The sequence below is a fragment of the Perna viridis genome, chromosome 4, assembly GCF_037379345.1.
Source record: "Perna viridis isolate PV_CMFRI_1.1 ecotype Kerala chromosome 4, ASM3737934v1, whole genome shotgun sequence".
NCBI lineage: Eukaryota > Metazoa > Mollusca > Bivalvia > Mytilida > Mytilidae > Perna > Perna viridis.
Window position 1 is genome coordinate 14,860,384 of NC_142448.1, and position 15,291 is coordinate 14,875,674.

The following is a 15,291-nucleotide window of genomic DNA, read 5'->3' on the forward strand; positions in this document are numbered from 1 at the left end:
AACCAGTGGCTTTTACATATTTTCTTTTCTATAAAACAATCATCTAAAGGTTTAAATAAAAAATCATCAACATTCTTGTTTTTACAATTTTCATGAATTTTCAAAATACTCGGGTGGTTCGTGTTAAATACTAGTCGGGCAAAATATTTGATAGTGGGAGCAAGTTCCTGTGTTATATATTAGTCGGCTTCTGTGCTTTTCAACTGAGTCCAAAGTTCTAAATTCTGTTTGACTTCCGGTGCTTCTTTGTAATCAAATCGAACTTCAAAAAAGAGAAATTATAATGGAAAGACATTTTGATATGTTATAGGTTTGTTCCATAATGCTGAGGATTTACAAGACCTGCCATTTTGAAAAAAATATCTAAGGTACTTTTTTATTTTACGACGTCGATGTCTAAAACCACACGAGACAGACTCTGAGATGTTGTATTGATTCTGTTCATATACGACGAAGATGAATTAAATATTTATTACATATTACCTCTATGCCGAAAAAGGATTTAACCATTTTGTCAATAAATAAAGTTTAGTTATTAAGATAGATGAATAGAATTTCACGAAGTAACTGTATAACAAGAAGGGTATAAACTTATTTATTACAAAAGGGAACTTTGTAGCTGTAGCTATGTACAGATGATGATCAGCAAATAAGTCTTGTAATATTTTGAATTACAGTGTAGCCTGATGATCAAGAATTACAGTGTAACCTGATGACCAAACACCTCTATAAAAAGTCATTATCGTTGTACTGAAATCAAATGTATACATGTTTGCCTACCTAAAGCTAAGTGCTGCACCAGCTTAGAAAATTATCAGATAAGATATAATTTTTTTCCAACTAAAACGACATTATTGGTGATATCGATCATAATTAAATTTAGTTGTAAGTGTTTGAAAGGGCATATATAGTTTATCACCTGAAGGTACTTATTTTTTGGATTAAGGGTGTACGCTGGTGCATTTCTTGCGTTTCGTCATATCCATCTTTAATTCCACTCACAGGGGCTTGCCCCACAGTCATATATTCAGCCTGACTAGTATTAAACAAAGTTGACAGTGGGAGCAAGCCCCTATGTTCGTAATGATTAACGTATAAAAACATTTCTTATATTTTCTAAATTCGGCATGTCAATTTTGAAATAGTCCAAAACTAAGCAACAATACATGATCTGCTAGCTTAATTTCGTTATTTAAATGAACAAATATATTTAACAAATAATTCTATCTCGTTAATGAAAATCTGTGTCAGTCTATTTAAAGTGTCTTTTTATGAAATTTAAGATCAGTTTAAAATTTGTAGCTTTCGCTCATTAACATGCAATGTTTAGCGTCTAACTCAATACATAATTTACTGATTTCAAAAACGTATCAAACAACGTATATTTTGAAGTATACTATATTTCTATATCTGTACATATAGATTTATTTCCTCCTAAATTCATTGCTCATCAATCAGACTTTCAATTTTACTTATTAGTGCTATCGATACCATTACAATTTTAATGATAAATTCTGTAAGAAAGATTATGAAAATAGTGGAATCAACTTATGTCAACTTAATCAATTTATGTTACATTTTCGCTTGAATTGCTTGATAAATTTCATACCCGTGTGGGATCTTTCGAATCTGTTCTCAGTTTTCATATTTCTACCCTATACACAACAGGTCCTCAGAATCTCTTAAAAACAAAATTTCGCATATCTTATCAAATGCCGAATTCTTTTGCGCCTGTCCCAAGTGATGAATTTCTGGCCTCTGTATGTCTGCTAGAGTATGCAGATGCGGCTATTTTGTTGTACTTGTATATCATGTTTTGGGGCCAGGTGTGGCCTGTCCTGTGGTGTGAGGGTTTCCTCGTCGTACACTGAGGACGCTGGCAAATTTCATCCCGGGATTGTTGTCTCTTTGAAATATACACCTTACCCATTCTCCTCGAATATGTTTGCTTGACTTCTCGACTATAAGCGAAGTTTTAGCTTTTTGATTTTGTATGACGGTTCCAAATTTTAAAATCAGTGATTGGTCTTTCAAACTGATTTTATTTTTGCGCCAAGATCAAAGCAAATGAGCAAAATGATTGCATTATCTTTTTCTAAAAAAAAATATACAATATTGGTTACATTATGAAAAAAAGAGAAATGGTGAAAGGAATCTGAAACATATTTTTGGCTTTGTATGTGAGAATATATTTTTCCCTGCTCAACACAGAAGGCACAGGAGGAATAAATTGGAACAGCGAGGGAAACAGATGAAAGAGGTGAAGAACCAATATCTTATATTTCCAGCATATACATGTCTGGTGTATGATAAGAACAGACTATTTTCATCACATGAATATAATGTCTCGGTAAGTGTTTTACGGTGACTGCGAGAAGATCGTTAAGGATTCAACGGAAAAACAAAAGGTTACTTATAAGCTGCCTATGTAATAAAACAACAGAAGAAGCAACATAAGAGACGTAGCTTAAACAAAAAAAAATCCGGAAAGATAACTGAATAGAATAAAGTACATGAAGCAGTATTCCAGTCTATTTGTGATTCAGTGAACAAAGGAATTGTAAAAATACGCTATGTTGAAATTTCCAAAACTAAAAGACATACAAAATTCTTGCAACAAAATTTCTGCATTGATTCGTTCGTTTTTGAATTCTTTTTGTTTTTGTTTTTGTTTGTTTGTTTGTTTGTTTTGTTTTTTTTTTTCAATGAAAAATGTTGGAAAAGCTGTAAGAGTAATCAAGGGAACCAAGATTCTAGCGGAAATCAAAAGAATGTAATCCAGGGACAAAGACCAGACAAGGAAAACTGACACACGCAACAAAAGACATATAAACAAAATCATGCATACAAAGTAACAAAAGTAAATTAGCAACTCGGACTCAACTAAATACTGGGAGTATGGACCAGATGCATCGGTACGGTAAGCGTCCTCTGCTTTTTTAGAAACACCCACCAAGTTGCTCATAAAGTCATGTCGAGGGTAGACGAAAGAAATTCACAGATACAAACAATGAGTTCTTTGATTATTCGGTTTTGTTTTGTGGTGCAATTACCGCTCATGTATTTGACTTGATTCTTTATAATATTTACTGTGACATAGTCTCTGTAATTTTTTGCTCTGACTTGGGTCTTTTGAATTTAAACAGTTACTACGGTGGAAGCGTTGGTATTAATCCCTCAACCACTTTGAAGTAGAAAATCAGCTGGTGTTGTTGGCGTCTGGTTTGTAAAGTTGGTAATTCGAGGTCTCTAAGAATTTTTGGTAAGGCATCCCTCGTCCTTTGATTTATAGTCTTTTTGTAATAAATCAAGCCCCTCTCCTTTCGATGGTTTTAAGTTTTTTATCTCTGTCTGTGTGTATGTTTCCCAAATAATTGTGCCGTACTTCATTATAGATCTAACTAACGCTATATATGCTATTTTTCGGCGTTTCTTCAGACGTGGTAAGAGATTGCGTTATAAGAATCCTAGCGTTGCATTGGCTTTGTTACATACATTACGTATCTGTTCTCTCCACTTAAGATCTTCTTGTATTTGCAAGCCAATGTAAGAGTTTGATGAAATTTTTCTAAGACGTGGTTTTTCAAGTTATAGAAACGGTGGCTTTTCGTTTTAGGCTTAGTATGTAACATTTCTTTGTGTTGAAACACATACCCCTGACTGTGGCCAATTTATTCAGCTGTTCAAGGTCTTCTTGTAGTTAGTTATAGTCGTTTTGGTTTTTGATTTCCTGGTATAGCAGTCATCTGTGAATAGCCACGCGGATGAGTTGACTGCATCGGGCAGATCATTTATGTGACACAAGAAGAGTATAGGTCCCAACACTGTCCCTTGTGGGACCCATGATTTTACTGTTGTATATTAAGTGTTCTACTTCTAGTCGTACTCTCATTTTCCTTTTTGTTAGAAATGATGTGAGCCATTTATGAATGTTTCATCGGATTTAATATTCCGTGAGTCGTGGGATTCAGTGTCGAATGCTTTGGAGAAGTCTAGGATCGCAATGTCGCCTTGATTCCCATTATCGTGGGATTGAATAATATCATGGATGGTTACAGCGAGCTGTGTTTCGTATGAATATCCAGATCTAAATCCGTTGTTTAGGGATGGTAAGACGTCATGGTGTTCTAGATGTTTAAGCATGTGTCAGCAGATAATGTGTTCAAGGAGTTAACATGGAACTGATGTTAGAGATACCGGCCTATAGTTGTCTGCATCGTGTCTTTCTCCTTTTTAAAGTATGCTTTTGATATTGGCATTTATTCAGTCCTCTGGTATTGACCATTGTTTAATGAAGATAAAAAAAATGGACGTTAGTATTAGTGCTAGATGTTCAGCGCACTGTTTAAGAATTCTGTTAGGAGTGTTGTCGAGACCAGAAGGCTTAGGTGGATTAATGTTCGTTTCACTCCGTCAGTTCTTGATTCTTGCATGTGTTGAAAGCTCTGATGGTGCTATCATTTTGGTAAATAGCGATGCAATTTTTTTATTAGTATTACCGTTTTTCCCTTACTGTCGTTTATAAGGTCGAATTGTTTTTTTTCAGCGGTGCAACCTTGTCCTGTTTTCTTGACTTTACATATTTTCAGAATGGTTAAAAATTGTTCATGTTCATTACTTAGACTTGATAACTTTTCCCGAAGTGATATAAAGTCTGAGTGGATTATAAAATTATCAAAAGATCATTTGAAAGTCTTGATTCATTATCATAATCACCTACAACATAATTAAAATCACGATTTTCAATAATCTACACTGTAATACCACAAAAGCAAATGAGATCTAGACTCTAAACTTCGCACTTTGCTATTATTCCAAAAAAGATGGAACACACAGATACGAATTCATAGAAATCGTCTGACTTTATCTTATTTTGTATATAACGAGTCCATATCATCCTATGAATACACCGAATATCTAAAAGTGGTTAACATGTAAACGTTGCAAAGACCAAGGTGATGAAAGTCAACAACACAACAAAATAGATATTGAACTAAACATCGAATATAGAAAGTTCAGTGCAGTTTCAGAACCTGCTTAATGGAAGCAATATAGCATCTTATGGAGACTCAACATCTGGAGTAAAGGGTAGGATAACTAAAGCAAGAGGTGCCTATGCAAACCTGAGAAATATCTGTTATGACCAACAAAACGAAGATCTCAACAACGACGACTTAAAATTTTATACTAAAGATATGTATCATACAAAACATTCTTTGAGTAAAGCAAATATTGATAGTAAATAATGTCCGTTTCTTGGTGGTAGTATTCATATTAATAATGATAAACTTTATGCTAAAATTCACGACAAAAGGGATGATTTTCATTTTAATTGTTAATTATCCATTTTAAGATGGCGATGTCCCCTTGTCGCCATTTTATGGTGTTCACATATCACAACTGGTTCGATTTGCTCGTATTTCTAACAATGTTTTCAATTTTTACGAAAAAAAACTTTATTTAATCGACAATTTAAGAAATCAAAATTTCGATATCACAAGCTCGTAAAAACATTCACAAAATTCAACCGATACAAGAAACTCATTCCCAAATACAGATGTACTTGTAAACGAGTAATACACGCGGGTATCTCTAAACCTATATCTTATGGCAATATTATTCATAAAGCATGAAAAGCACAGTACTCACCCAATAAGTTCACTAAATTGTTACATAGTCTAATTCGTAAGGTATATAGTAATATTGCTGTCAAATCATTAAAGATAACATTTGTTGATATTAACATTGATGCGCTCATTTAGATAGAAACTAACACACTTTATTTGAAAGGACATGGGTTGTGTCCTTATTGTATGACTTTTGATGTACCGTGGTTCTTAGCCCTGCATGGGAAGAATTGGGATTGATGTGACATACGATGAGGGCAATTTAGAGGGTTTAAACTGGTCTGGAGCTTGCATGTCAGTCTTTTCTTTTGCATATTTGTAACGGGTCATTTGTTTCTTTATCATTTTTAAACAAGGGACTCGGACCTTTTTGCACTGATTGATTTTTAGGTATGTTTAATTGTGTAATATGTTTCCACAGTGGCCAGTTTTAAAAGGGGAGTGTTATGATTACGCCAAAAAAAAATTGCGCCTGTCCAAAGTCAGGACTTCTTGGCCTCTATACGTCTTGTTTCGTGTTCACTTTCAGTTTACTTTATGTTGCTGGAGTATATAGAGTCAACTATTTCACTGCATCTGTAGACAATGTTGTTTTTGAGCCAGCTGCAGCCTGCCATGTAGTATGAGGGTTTCCTCGTCATTCGTTGAAGGCCCATGGGTTGCCTTGTGCTGACATTTTTCATATCTCTGACATATTCATCATATACATTCACATAATAAAAGCAAGTGTAAAGAGGACCCGACCACTGACCTGGGATCTTTAAAAAAAATGCCCAAAATATTGGATTTTTCTAATTTATTTTACTCTTCCATAAAAAACACTGAAAAATGATTCTATACTTTCTCCATTACTTAACAAAGGAGGTTTTTCGAATAAACATATTGATATTGGCGGCTGCTGAAACCTAAATAAAAATTTTGCGCTTGCGCAAGAAAAAAAAATCTATCCGACAGCAATTCCTAGTCCCCCCACCCGATAAAAAAAAGGTCCGTGCCTTAGGATATTGATCATCCAAATGATATTGGTCTAGACAGACTTTTTCGTCTGATTCCGATTGATGTGTGGTGTATTAAAATAGAAATATTAATCGTGTAGTTTTTATCGCACATTTCCCCAACAATATACATGTAAGTTAACTTATATGGAGATTTTATCTTAAATGCATCGATTAATGTTGTCCTAGATATTAACCAGCTTGGAAGAAATATCCTTCAATGACCCAGATTATTACATCGTCTAGAGGTAAGACCCATTTAGAGTTCCTGAAAATCACGTGTTTCTTGAGGATAGTTATTCATGAACCGGACATTGCGAGACCACGACGCATCGTAAGGTTAGTGGAAGTTTCCGTGGGTTAAGAAAAACCGTAAACACAATCTAGACAATAGTTTAATTTTATATTGTTGACCATGGATATATTATCCTAATGTTTGACCCCTGAATTTATGATTCGAACAATATCTATATTTAAATCAGCTAGTTTTGCCTGCAAGTCAACCAAAATATACACTAGATTTGCTTCTTGTGTACCTTTCCTAAAAATTGTCTAAATCAATGATCTTCAAAACAATGTGATGATTTATTATTGCAGCAATGGATTGGAAGAATTGTTGGGAGAAAGACATAACACCATGGCATAACCCAGAACTAAATCCAATGGTCGAAAAATATTTGGACAAGTTAACAGGCAAAAAGGAGGGGGTGAAGCTGTTCCTTCCCTTATGTGGAAAGGCTTTGGAACTCCTTTATTTGTCGATGAAAGGCCACAGTGTTGTAGGAGTGGAGTTTTCTGCCAAAGCTGTGAAGGAGTTTTTTGAAGAGAACAAAATATCTTACTCAACAACAACAGTGTCTGAAATGACATTATACGAAAACAATGAAAAAAGAATAAAAATATATTGCGGTGACTTCTTTAAGTTCTGTGATATTTCAGAAAAGGATTTTGATGGGGTTTGGGATCGTGGATCACTCGAGGCTATTGATCAATCTATGAGAGAAGAATATGCTTCAATTATGAAGTCTGTCGTCCGTACCGGAGCAGGTTATGTTGTCGAAATATCAGACAGGACATCAGGTGGTCCTCCATTTAATGTACCTGTCGACGATATTAAGAAGATTTTTAGTCTGAAGACTGAACCAGAAGAAATTGACTTTCAACCTCCAACTCCATTTCTTAAAGAACAGGGTGTACAACGAATGGTTTACTACTATTTTCAGTTAGAGTGATACAAATCAGTATTATTACTGACGGAATGTATGGTCAAATAAAGTCAAATAACTGAGAAGAGAAAAAAATGTATTTTAACCAATATACAATACTTTACATATAAATCGGAGTGTAATATTATAATATACAAATTTCAAAATGACAAGTGTGAAATTACAAATAAAGAATCTATATATATGTACGAATTTTAGTTTGATACTCAGATATTCATAAGATTTTACTCTAAATCTTGCAAATAGTACTTAAAAGTTAGTTCTGTAAATATATAAACAAGAGCAGCATATCTATATACTAAGCAACATAAGTTGAATTATTTTAAATTCCCATACCAAAGTTTAATAACATGAAAATCCTTATGGTCACTCTGTTGCTGCTCTTAATTGTATTTTGATTGTCTTAATACAGTTTTGATAAACCATTAGCATAATTTATGTCTGGCATGATATCTTACAAATATAAACTTTACTTCCTATTGAAAATGTTTAACGCCTCAAATAGAAACAACCTTTAAGGCATGTCACATGGAGAAACAACCTTAATCTTTGTAAATTGTACGATCACGCTTACAAACATGACGTGAATAATATAAACCCAGCCAAAAGAAAAAGAATAACGTTTAAATACATGAGATGAATAAGGAACACCGATATTAAACACTCTTTTTCATACATTGTTTTCCAAATTTATTAAGTACCAGTCCATATAAAATTCAGACAGTGCCAATGGTAAAGTGATCCATGGTGCAGAAAACCCACCAAACAATGCTTTTTCAGTCTGCGTATGCTATACTTTCACATAACAACAATCTTTTCTGCATTCAGATCTGCACTTTTTAGAAAATCATACATTCATCTCCCACTAAAATCAACCAAAATAAGCTAAATCAAGAACGATAACTCTTCCATCTCAAAAGCGCAACAACGTAATGAAAATCTAAGACTGGTTATGTGGCCAGTAAGTGTTTCTGTACAAGAAATAAGACTGATTTCAGTGGGTTTTTAACATGCCTGAATCACCTTCTGTCTGATTTTCAGGGTTATGTTGCTACAAGATTGAAATTATCACTACAGAAGTTGTATGGTCGTCATCATGAACTCGTGGATCGTTATGGTGTATCCATCAGCACCATGAAAACTGATTTATTCAACGGGTCATAGTTTTCCTTTCCTCGTTTGTCTACCCCGGACTTGACTTTTTATGAGCAACTCGGCGGGTGTTTCTAGAAAAGCAGAGGACGCTTACCCTACCGGTGCACCTGGTCCATGCTCCCAGTTTTTAGTGGAGTCCGAGTTGCTCATTTGCTTTTGTTACTTTGTATGTATGATTTTAGTTACTTTATGTTCTTTGTTGTGTGTGTCTGTTTTCCATGTCTGGTCTTTGTCCCTGGATTACATTCTTTTGATTACCGCTATAACCTTGGTTCCCTTGATTACTCTTTCAGAAAGACTGATACTTAAGATGATATCACAGGAAGACTTAGGCAATAGTGGCATATTTCAAATTTTGTTTCCAGGAAAATTGAATCCATTTAAAAATATGGAAGTTGGTTTGTAATTTACTGAAATGATACATGGAAAGCAATTAAGTATGGTTTTATAAAAATAATCAGAGATATGGGTGGGTGGCACACGATTGCCTAAATTGTAATTAAATTTTGCTTAACATGTTTAAATTTAAGATTTAAAATAAGAAGACCATTTCGTACTTTGTCGATGAACATGCTCAATATACACTTATAACTTATGTAAGATCAATATTTTTTGCACATTCTTTGCAAAAAGACTTTAAGAAAGCACCAGAGAAAAATGTTTAAAGAAAGACAATTCATATACGTTTACAAAGAAAGCACTTTTAATTAAGTGGGTTATTAAGGATTAACTAGTGGTATATCTGATCGATGTTAACTATAGACCCATTAAAATTTAGAAATCAGGAGCCACTCATCCATATATCTGTTCGATTATTATAGGCTACAAACCTCTAATATCACTTCCCGTAGACTCCAATGCTAATTTCGCTAAGTTCAGTGTGAATGCTCACCTGAAGAGATGACAATGTACCACCTAAAAGCCGAATGTTTACACTAATAGCTCTTAAAATATCATGTGGGGCTCAGCTCCTAGAGGCCAATTAGCTGAAAATAGGAATTCCTTTACATTTAACATAAAGGGGGTATTCCTGCAGAACTAAAAAAGAATATTTAATTGAGTATGTTACAGTGACCATTTCATGTAGAAATAAAGATACTATGATTCTCTGCCAAAAACAGGATCACTTTTGCGGATTTTATGTGAACTTTTTCCACAGCGACATAACACAATTGCACAAAAATTTGCGTATGACTGTTTTTGCCAACAGTCTACACCGTTCTAAAAGCTCATTAGTTGAATTAATGTTGTGTAACCTACGTAGAACCGTACATAATTGCTTTCTATCTATCATTTCAATCTGTAAATTTCAGTTATCTCAGATGCTTAGATAAAACACCAGTTGACTGGTGAAGTGGCCACAGCGTTTAATATTTCAATAATGAATACATAGAAACCGCATGATATTGATTGCAACATGACTAAATAATGCATATCGCATTTTAACTAAAACTGAATTGACTAAATGTACAATGCATTTTAATGAGAATATTGCAGATTGCAATCACTGTCACTAATTATATGTCTCTAATTGCAAATTAGTCGGTTGTCGAAGATCGCATATGGCAACCAACGAATTATTTAATTAGACTGAATATCAAAGTTTATTGGAATCAAGCAATCATCGTGGGCACGCAGGTGATGCTCACAGCAGAATTTAGAATCACTATGGGAACGACAGATGATGACAAAAAACAACCTTGACAATTCATTATAATAATCATTAGATGCAGCGAAAAAACCCGTGATTGCTACGTCAGTTGCCATTCTAAATTGGACATCGCTGCATGGCTGTGACCATTTAATTTAGACCCTTGAGACTACAAGAAAGACTTGCGCTAGCATATTCATACCGTATATGCAATTTGCGACTAAAACGTAGCGCATTTAAACTTAAAATTTATAATACAAAACCATCAAATCGGGGATGAATTATTTAATAAAGTGATTTTTTTATGTTGAACTCAAGGGAAAATGTTAACATTAAGATCTTCAAAAACTTTACTAGTCCCCTTGTAAAGTGTTAAAAAAACATTCCCTATATCGGAAAGATGTGGTCCGTCTTCTCTGAAGAACGTAATGTTAGCTGGCGACATGATTATTCACTCCATGGCAGGCCTTATTCAAGGCTAAGTTATTCTTGGAATTACACCAGTTCAACCTTTGAAGCATTTGGGACCAAACTAATTGAGTTCATGGAAGATCCGTACACGAGAAATATATCAAACTTGTCAGCTTTTCTCTTAACCTTTTCATGGGTATGATCGTTACGGTGTATCCATCTGCGCCATCAAAACTGATTTGTTCAACGTGTCATTGTTTAGCTGCAGTTCATTGCTATATGGTGTTAATCATAATACGAGTTATTGTTTTCAGTTTGAATTACAAGACGGTTCCCATGTTCAAACAATTTTCAGTGTTTTGCTTAGCAGCATCATTTTATTAGTAGAACTGACAGATCTATGTAACACTACCATACACATTTTCTTTAACGCTTTGTGTAAATTATATGCATCATCTGCATGAATACTTTCAATTTGCAATGGCTGGGTAGTACTCTCAAATGTCTGTATACAAATAGGTGCAGACATGCTCGAGGTACAGTATGCCTAATATTGTTGAGCCAGGACAGGATTGCAGTTTGAGAAGAATTTGTAAGTAAATATGTTCTCATTTGAACTTTGAACTGTGGTATTAGACATCAAAAGCAAGGGTCTGTTACTTGTGTAGCTATGTGCTCATGCTAGCAATCTGGTTAGCCGAATTTCTTCTTAATGCAGCGGCATTTGAGGATGAAGTTAGTGTTTGATCCACTCTCTTTCGGTCACTACTTCTTAGCTGTCGGGACATGACTGTTAAGATGTTTCATAATACACGGAGGAGTCGTACACGCATGTATGTAAACAAATGATCAGAAAATAAAGTCTTCACAATTGATAACTCAGCACTTTATTCCCAGTAAAGAGGAATCAAGGGAACCAATATTCTAATTTATAGTTACGGAAAGCTCTGACAACGTATAATTTGCAACATGAAAACTCCAGAAAAATATCTTATCAGGTATACAATTGAACCTGAATTGTGAAGGTTGGTATTACATTACAGGATATACACATATAATGCTGTGACAAAACGTACCACGATTTGAAGATTTATTAGTTGATCCCAGACCAAGTGTAACATAAGTATACAGATAAATATTACAACAAATATATCAATAAACAATGATTTAGTACATATGATATGCATATAGTGCACATCTTAAATATTTACGATTTGTTTATGATAAACAGGCAACTGAAAACTAAATGTAAAGAATTTGAATAATTCAGAAAAAAATCTTTATATGTATTGAGAATCTCTCAATTATAAACATCAATATTTTAGATAGACAACAAGCCAGCCATTTTGATTATGTAATAAGCAGACAAATGTTTAATTCGAAATTAGATAAATCCTCATTTGTACATATAGACAATAAATGAAATTCATCATCTACATCGTTGCTACATAGAGAACATATTCTAGCTGTCCTGTGTATTGACATTGGTTTACAAGTAGCTAATATTGTTAGCGACTTCTTGTACTCGTAATATCAGTACTTGTTATTAGCATATGATTTGCATAATTATATATATATATACTCCACGTTATGCTGCAGATCTGTGTCGTGTTTACAGTCATATATCGTCACAGTTTCATACGAGATAAAATGTACCTCTTAAATATCATACATGCTTGTTTCTTGCTTGTATGAGAACGGGAAGTTTAGACCATATACAATTTGCACTACCCGGTTATCTATGAATATTCATTGCCGTTTTATTGATTCCTAATCTGGTTCCCTGGTCAATAAGCGACCCAAAGATCGTTAAAATGTACTTCTTTTAAAGATATCATACACAAGTTTATATGTGTGTATTTTGCTTGTATGAGAGCGGGATGTTTACATGAAAAGATGAAATGATCGGTTAGCATTGAATTTATGTAATATTACCCAGTTTCCTATTCAAACACAGAGGCTCGTTACAATTGGCTATGTGAATAATTAAGTCATATACATTATCAGGACCCCGATACCTATATATAGCCATTGCCAGTTGTTTAATCTGGTTACATTAGAAGACAGAAACAAAATCAATTACTACTATGCAAAAGCACTGCGATAATAGAATTAAAGTAAAGGTCTTAAATTCATTTAAAGACAAACCAACGTCCATTTTTGAAATGGGTTAAATTTTCTTGGAAACAAAATTTGGAATGTGTCAACACTGCCAATGAATTGAAATAGAGAACGTAAGGTTAAATGTTTAATATTGGTATTCCTTATTCATCTCATGTATTTAAATGTTATTTTTTTTCTTTTGGCTGGGTTTATATTATTCACGTCACGTTAATAGACCGCGTGATTGCACAATATACAAATGTTTAGGCTCTTTCTTCGTGTTTCTTCTTGAGACGCTAAAACAATTTCATTGGAAAGTAGTTTTGATTTTTAAGATATCATGCCAGATATAAATTGTGCTTATGATCTATCAAAACTGTATTAAAACAATCAAAATACATTTAAAACCAGCAACAGAGTGACCATATGTATTTAATATGTTGATAACTTCTTTTCAATCTTCGGTATGGGGTTTTTCTGCGCATTTAGATATGTTACTCCTGTATATTTTTTTATAGAACTAACTTCTGAGTAATATTTGCAAGATTTAGCAAATAAATTCTTAAGAATCTTTGAATATCAAACTAAAATGCATACATGCACAAGTTCATTGTGACTTCACACATGTCATTTTTAATTTGCATGATTGTCGTTTTTTAAATGTTCGAAAATAGATTGACTTTTTGCCTCATTACCAAAACTTTTCTTACCATACCTGCTGTTCACGGATGTGGAATTGCAGCTATGCGTCGGTACCTAAAATAGTGTTATGTAGAAGTTTTGGACCACAGTTGTTGAATATTTTAGAAGTCTCTAATGTTATGGTTCTCATTCTAAGTATTTTTACTGATTGTAGTTGAGTTTCAGTGTATATGCTGTTATAGTCATCATACATAAATCTAAGTGCATGATCCTGTATCTTTTTCAGTTTAGTTGGTGTGTTCTGTGCCGAATTTGACAATATGAATGGGCGATAACTTGTGAGTTTTGAAAGTTTTATTTAAATGAATGCCTATCTGTTTCAGAGCTACTTTTTTACAGAATTTGATATGTGTGGTAGTTTAAATCTAGTTTAAAGTCAATTATGATACCAAGCAGCTTCACGTCTGAAAAGTGCCTCACATTTCATTGTTACCATCAAGATTGAATGGTGTATTTTTGAGTGAGTTTTAGGTCAAATGGCAATCGCCTGGATTTTTTTCTGGATTTGCCAGCATTTTGTTAAATGAAAACCATGCGATTAGGGATTTGTTACCTTCTTCTACAGAGGAAACGTCATTTTCTAGAGATTCGCCGGATTTGGGTAGTATCATCGGCACAGTTATAGATGTCACACTTTTGGAAAAAGAGAAAAATATCGTTAATGAAGGTACTGAACGGCACAGGCCAAGTATGGAACCATTTTGGTATACCTTTATATATAAGGTTACTACATTTTACTAAGGTTTTGATCAACTTTTTTTCTGTTAGTGAGATAGCCATCGAAATTGTTTACAGCGATTCACTGTCCACAAAGTTTCAAACGTGTGACAATCCGGCAAACACTCCGAAGGTTCCGGGTAATATGTTATCTCAGATATTTGTAGACTAATTCATAATAATAACTTCAAACCTGGTTACACGCTACACCAATATCTAAGGAATGGACTTAAGTAGGATATCAAATTTATACGTTATGTATCTAAAGTCATAATTCAAATGAACTTTAGAAACCTCTTTTTTTTAAGTTTTTATTCAAGATGGCTGGTAAAACTTGAGATTGATTGGCAGTATTGGCCACACTTTATTGTTATCATTATTGAAATCAAATTAGATAATATGCACAGATAATAGATTTGTTCAACTTTAACTAACACATATACAGATAACTATACTATTATATTGAAATAAATGTCAACTCTAGATAGATAATTAACTCATTTTTGGTTACCTCATCGCTATGGCAACCTACAGATGCTAACTAGATAAAGATAGATATATATGATCCTGGGATACAGCGATCCATAAAAGTACTTTATCAATAAAACTAAAGATGAACTGTAACTATAATTTATCACACGCAGCGAAGTTGCCATATTGATCCAGCATAGATCAAATCTAATGTTAAGCATGCTGGATCAACC

At 33.8% G+C, this 15,291-nt stretch overlaps 1 protein-coding gene across 2 annotated transcripts; it reads left to right on the top strand.

The window, feature by feature from the left end:
* Positions 1–6,742: 6,742 nt before the first annotated feature.
* LOC148619014 (putative thiopurine S-methyltransferase) lies at positions 6,743–8,032 on the top strand. 2 transcript variants are annotated; one of them, XM_088576913.1, is made up of 2 exons: positions 6,743–6,870; positions 7,220–8,032. In XM_088576913.1, the coding sequence occupies exons 1-2, from the start codon at positions 6,843–6,845 to the stop codon at positions 7,852–7,854; spliced, it is 663 nt and encodes a 220-aa protein (XP_088433039.1). In that variant the 5' UTR covers positions 6,743–6,842; the 3' UTR covers positions 7,855–8,032. The 2 variants fall into 2 exon arrangements, with proteins under 2 accessions (XP_088433039.1, XP_088433040.1); XM_088576914.1 differs by having other exon boundaries at positions 6,804–6,961.
* The last annotated feature ends 7,259 nt before the right edge of the window (positions 8,033–15,291 follow it).

Bases quoted from the DNA above. Each gene is read 5' to 3' on its own strand.
- LOC148619014 (XM_088576913.1), top strand. From the start codon at position 6,843: ATGACCCAGATTATTACATCGTCTAGAG. The intron at 6,871-7,219 runs GTAAGACCCATT...TTATTATTGCAG, and splicing joins GATTATTACATCGTCTAGAG to CAATGGATTGGAAGAATTGT.